The 5,970-nt window shown below is 46.1% G+C and overlaps 1 protein-coding gene across 2 annotated transcripts; it reads left to right on the top strand.

The window, feature by feature from the left end:
- Positions 1–1,195: 1,195 nt before the first annotated feature.
- On the top strand, positions 1,196–5,554 carry LOC119295385 (calcium-dependent protein kinase 24). 2 transcript variants are annotated; one of them, XM_037573802.1, is made up of 9 exons: positions 1,196–1,407; positions 1,588–1,679; positions 1,772–2,428; positions 3,153–3,296; positions 3,375–3,527; positions 3,639–3,754; positions 4,475–4,642; positions 4,750–4,974; positions 5,081–5,554. In XM_037573802.1, the coding sequence occupies exons 3-9, from the start codon at positions 1,825–1,827 to the stop codon at positions 5,210–5,212; spliced, it is 1,542 nt and encodes a 513-aa protein (XP_037429699.1). In that variant the 5' UTR covers positions 1,196–1,407; positions 1,588–1,679; positions 1,772–1,824; the 3' UTR covers positions 5,213–5,554. The 2 variants fall into 2 exon arrangements, with proteins under 2 accessions (XP_037429699.1, XP_037429700.1); XM_037573803.1 differs by lacking the exon at positions 1,196–1,407 and adding an exon at positions 1,468–1,487.
- Positions 5,555–5,970: the final 416 nt, after the last annotated feature.

Raw genomic sequence — 5,970 nt, 5'->3', positions numbered from 1 at the left:
TGTACGATAGCACCACCTATCGGAACCACGCCAAAAATCTTTGTGTCTCCAATTGCGTTTGCACACTCCAATCCCATCCCTTTACTTTCTTGCAAGTTGCATGCTTCACTTTCCGCTACTCATATACTCTTTGCATGCTTGCTTGAATTGTATTGTGAATGCTTGAAATTGTGCTAATTTGCAACCTCAACTTGAAAACCCCAAACATTGCTATCTTTACTTGTTGAGGGTCTAATCACCCCCCCTAGACACCTTTTCTTGATCCTTTCAATTGACAACCCCTTTATCACGTTGGGTGCAAGTGTTTGATTGCTTGTGAAGGTGCATAGAGTGGAGACTTGCTTGTACCCCCTACTAGATTGATACCTTGGTTCTCAAACTGAGGGAAATACTTATCTCTATTTTGTTGCACCACTCTTTCCTCTTCAAGGGGAAAAACCAACGCAAGCTTAAGAAGTAGCATGAACTTACAGCCATCGGCGTAGCCAGAAGGAGGCACATAACATGTCCGAGAAGAGGAGGACATAACGGAACAAGTCTGAAAAGAGGCGGGCACAAATCATCACTGCCATGTACCACTGGGTGGAGAAGAAGCACCTTTTACCTGATCGTCGTGTCGATCCACGCGGCAGGGAGAACTCGAAAGGGGGAATGGTGGCTGGAGTTTGGGCGGTGAGACGAGGCTGGCTATATAGGGCGACCGAATCGACGGGAGGTGACTCTAATTCCTCCTATCGCTTTTCATGAGACGCGTGCTAGCTCGTGCTATCTCCGTGGTCGCATGAGCTCGGCGCCGTGTTCCCTTCCCCTGCAACGCCCGAGCCTGGCTGAGGGGAAACAGCCGATTCGACCGTTTCCAACGGGTTTGGTTAGGGTTTGTTCTAAGGTTCGTGTTATACAGGCCAAGCAGTGAATGCAGGCTGTCAAACGGGCCATTTTTACACCGCGCGGGCCTGATCGGGCTGCATGCTGGCAACCAAACACACAGATTGAGTAAAATTGGATGACTTAGGAGAGAATATCCGATAATGAGCGTTTGCCAAGAAAAAAACACAATTAATTATTGGAGAAGTAAAATAATGGAGGAGAGGTTCTTGGTTCCTTCCTCCCTCCTCCCTGAAAACCCCGTGGAGTCGTGGTACGACCTGACCTAACAATCCTGCCCGGCATTCTCCTTCCCCCAATCGGCCTATCCCCTCTTCACCAACCCATCCTCCCCTTTTACCGTTTCCAACCCCAGAAGAGATTACCATCGTCCCCGTCCTCGTCCTCGTCCTCGTCATCATCATCACATCCCCTCCCCCTCCCCCAGAAAACTCGTATATAAAATGGACGAGCCACCAAGATCCTGTCCTTTTGTGCGACCCGACTCCTCCAACTTGTAGCAGCTCCACGCAGGATAAAGAGGTTTGTGCTAATCTTTTCCCCCGTTCTTCCTTTTCCATTCTTGGGCGAGGTTGCATCTTCCCCATGTGACACCTGAGAAAGTGAGAGCAAGATTTCTTCCCCCTTTTATTTTTTGCTTCACGCTTTGGCCATAAACCTCCCATAAAGCTCCTTTTTCTCGGCTCACAATCTCGTCGACAGGGTTGGAAGGCCCAAGAATCCCCAGAGCCCCACTCCGAGATCCCGAGCTTTCTGCGTTGCTCCGTCGCAATCCACAGGAATCCCCATCGGAGGTGAGCGAGCTTCCCCCTTTTGACCGGTTCTTGATTGCATCCCGCCGCCGCGTCCCCGGTTTCCTGACCCCCTACTCGTTTCTTGATTCAAGGTTCGCGGCCTCCGTGCAGTTCTTGATCCAGGGTGCGCGCCGAGGACTCGCCAATGCAGCCGGACGCGAGCGGCAACGCTGGCGGCGGCGCGAATCCGAGGCCGAAGCTGCCGCCGGTGGCCGCCGCGCCGGCGCCGTCCGGGCGGCCAGCGTCCGTGCTGCCGCACAAGACGGCCAACGTGCGGGACCACTACCGCATCGGGAAGAAGCTGGGGCAGGGGCAGTTCGGCACCACCTACCTGTGCGTGGCCAAGGAGGACGGCGGCGAGTTCGCGTGCAAGTCCATCCCCAAGCGCAAGCTGCTGTGCCGCGAGGACTACGAGGACGTCTGGCGCGAGATCCAGATCATGCACCACCTCTCCGAGCACCCCAACGTCGTCCGCATCCGTGGCGCCTACGAGGACGCGCTCTTCGTGCACATTGTCATGGAGCTCTGCGCCGGCGGGGAGCTCTTCGACCGCATCGTGGCCAAGGGGCACTACACCGAGCGTGCCGCAGCGCAGCTCATCAGGACGATCGTTGGGGTCGTAGAGGCATGCCACTCGCTCGGCGTCATGCACCGGGACCTCAAGCCGGAGAACTTCCTGTTTGCCAGCACTGCCGAGGACGCCCCACTCAAGACTACCGATTTCGGGTTATCCATGTTCTACAAGCCCGGTATGTACTATGCTTCTATTGATTTACATGTCTACTCCAGTACTTTGTTCTTTCATATGTTGTACTTTGTTGGCCAGTTCGAGATTTGTTGGTATAGCATATATGATCAGGTTGATTTAAATGTCGATAGTGCTTTTATTCCTTTTGCTAGAGTAAGAATGCTTGCCATGAGGTGACATTGCTTTGAAAGTGGGAAGAACTGGTACTGGAACAGTGTTGGAGTTCCAGTTGGAAATTATGATAATTAGTGGGTTGTTGTAGTTGCCAACAAAAGGAGTGACAGAAACAGTTCCTAGTATTAATGAATGTCAAGGGCGGTGCTTGTGTTATTGTGTGGTTTATCTCGTTGAAACCTTGAAGGCTTGCCCAAACTTGTCTTCTTTAGATATGATGGTTGCAAGATACCGAAAGGAACCATGTAATTTTGTAATGTTCATAAGATTACTATTTCGAAACCTCATATGGGTGGGAAGACAAGTGTGTTCATATAACCAGACAACACTGTTGTGAAATGTGTGGTACCAATTACTAGCAATATCATCAATCTAGTTGTTTCCGGAAAAAATATCATCAATCTAGTTGTTATTCCAGTGTGCAGTCTTGATTTGATATTTTCATCCGGCGCTTCAAATGCTACGTTGTATATTTTGAGTCTTGTGTTTTACTTAAAATTTCTCTTCGAGCCAGACTAGATTTGTTGAAATATCTGCTTCCATTTCCTCAGGTGACAAATTCTCTGATGTTGTTGGGAGCCCCTACTATGTTGCACCTGAGGTGCTTCAGAAATGCTATGGTCCAGAAGCTGATGTCTGGAGTGCTGGGGTGATTCTGTACATTTTGCTATGTGGCGTCCCCCCTTTCTGGGCAGGTAAACTAGTTGCAGTTAAACCATCAAATTGGTAGGCCTCCATATTCTCATGTTCCCTCGTGCATGTTTTCTTCTCAGAAACTGAAGCAGGAATCTTCAGACAGATCCTTCGAGGCAAACTTGATTTTGAGTCTGAGCCCTGGCCTAGTATCTCTGACAGCGCTAAAGATCTAGTCCGTACTATGCTTTGCAGGGATCCTACAAAGCGACTCTCTGCTCATGAGGTTCTCTGTAAGTGCACCTCCTCCTTGTCACTCACGGAAGTGGTAGATTTGGTGCTTTAGACAGGATATATTTTGATTTTTCGCTTCTCATACTGTCATTGCCTTTGATGCCTGTCAGGTCACCCATGGATTGTTGATGATTCTGTGGCGCCTGATAAGCCTATAGATTCTGCTGTTCTGTCAAGACTGAAGCATTTTTCTGCAATGAACAAGCTCAAGAAGATGGCATTGAGGGTATGAATTTTTAATTGTCCATTCATAAATGCACAACTTCTTTTTGAGCAGAAAACTGTAGGGAGACCCTAACAGTAAAGTTTTATTAAACAAGAGAAACGTGTTACATGAATGTGCTAGTAAATGCACTAGCTAATTCTCCAGATGCAGGTTGTATCCATGTGGTTAATTGCTAAGTTACCTCAAAATTTAATGCTTCGTTCCATTACTGTTAACAATAGTGTTGCCATATTTGCATCATATACCAATGCATGCCTCTTAGAATCCCACTTTTAACTCTAGTATCGAAGACCAAGCATCTCTGTCTACCATCAGTATTGCTTTTGTTCTGTTACCATACACATTTATGGAAGGAAATAGTGGAGCATCTTGATGTGCCTGCCTAATTTTCTCTATTTTGCTAGAGTCTTGGCCAACTTTGTTCTATCCAGATGGTTTTCTAGCTTTCTAGAATGATTTTATTCAGATCCATATTACCATAGCAGATTATTGTTATACGACATGAGTTAGTGTATCAGTGCTGTTACTAAGGAACCAGTCTTTTTTTTGTTTGTGGACTAAATACATATATGGAGTCTTGAGGGTTTATGGACTGTTGGTGCATTATGAAGATTGCATAATTTCTCTGATACTTGATAAACATTTTGCAACTTGCAATGCTCATCTTGAGCTGCTTATTCACATACCATGTGCATCTTATTATTATCTCTTTTTTTCCAGGTTATTGCTGAAAGCCTGTCTGAGGAAGAGATTGGAGGTCTAAGGGAGCTGTTCAAAATGATTGATGCCGACAATAGTGGAACTATAACATTTGATGAGCTGAAAGATGGCTTGAAAAGGGTGGGCTCAGAACTAACCGAACATGAAATCCAGGCTTTAATGGATGCGGTAGGTGCTTCTTTACCAGCTAAATAAACGATTCCTTCATTCAGAAAATGAGTATAACACAATCTGTGGATTTTATAATTTATAATGGTATCTATCTATTTGTTAAGGCGGACATCGACAACAGCGGAACGATTGATTATGGTGAATTCATCGCAGCTACATTGCACATGAACAAACTAGAGAGGGAGGAGAACTTGGTGTCAGCATTCTCGTTTTTTGACAAGGATGGAAGTGGATTTATCACCATCGATGAGCTATCACAAGCATGCCGTCAATTTGGCCTGGATGACGTTCACCTTGAGGATATGATCAAAGATGTCGATCAGAACAATGTCAGTGTTTCTTCATACTTGAACCTTTCTGTCCCATCCCCATGCATACATGTTTTGTTTGATTCCTGACTTGCCTGTTTTCCATCTAAATCTGTGCTGTTTTCAGGATGGGCAAATCGATTACAGTGAGTTCACAGCGATGATGAGAAAGGGCAATGCGGGTGCAACAGGGAGGCGAACCATGAGGAACAGCTTGAATCTGAATCTCGGTGACATCTTGAATCCCAGCAACAGCTAAGTCGGCATGGGGAGGAGAAATGCCATACCTGGTGGATGCCATTTTGTGAAAGTTTTTGCATGCCTGATCAGCTGGACTACTAATCTAAGAGGGAAAAGGGAGATAGATGGAGTCTCCTAGTAGTACTCGGTAGCTAGAGGGAGGGAATGGCGCACTCCTTTGGTTGTAACCGGATCTTAGACGCTGGATATGGAGGTGATGATGCGATGAACTGCATTGTGTATTCCTGTGGTTGAACACTGTTGGTAGCCGGGGATTGCATCAACTATTTACTGTCACTTCTGTTTACTGTCAACTGTTGGTACAGTTGTTGAAAGGAATTCAGATGATGCCTGCTGGTCACCTTGTGTCCATTTTTTCCTGTATAATGGGGCTACCTTGTTTATACAGTGACGAGGTACTATAAAATTACTGAACAAGAGAAACTATTTTCAAACAATTTTGCACAGATTGAATCCATTATCAGTTTACCATAAACATGTCCCGTTAACTACACTATCTATCTATATTCATATGCGTTGTCCTTGGGAGTTTGGACCTTTGATTTTCTGAAAAATGAAAAATTGGTCGAATATGTTCTCTTCGTATCACAGAAAGCATGTGTCAATTTGGTCGAATCCCTTGAGTCGATCAACCTGGCCATCACGTGAATCAGTGACGCGACGTGTATGAAGGATAAATCAGGCGATTTTGACCTAGCAATTCCGTTTTCTTAAACCAATTCCTTCAAGATGCTTGATTGCGTGTGCATTTGAAAA

This window comes from Triticum dicoccoides, chromosome 4B (genome assembly GCF_002162155.2).
Source record: "Triticum dicoccoides isolate Atlit2015 ecotype Zavitan chromosome 4B, WEW_v2.0, whole genome shotgun sequence".
Classification (NCBI taxonomy): Eukaryota; Viridiplantae; Streptophyta; class Magnoliopsida; order Poales; family Poaceae; genus Triticum; species Triticum dicoccoides.
The sequence above is the reverse complement of the archived record's forward strand: the minus strand, read 5'-3'. Positions and strand labels throughout refer to the sequence as shown.

Excerpts from the sequence above, each read along its gene's own strand:
- LOC119295385 (XM_037573802.1), top strand. The coding sequence starts at position 1,825 with ATGCAGCCGGACGCGAGCGGCAACGCTGGCGGCGGCGCGAATCCGAGG. Across the intron at positions 2,429-3,152 it reads ATCCATGTTCTACAAGCCCG|GTGACAAATTCTCTGATGTT; the intron begins GTATGTACTATG and ends CCATTTCCTCAG. Across the intron at positions 3,528-3,638 it reads CTCTGCTCATGAGGTTCTCT|GTCACCCATGGATTGTTGAT; the intron begins GTAAGTGCACCT and ends GATGCCTGTCAG.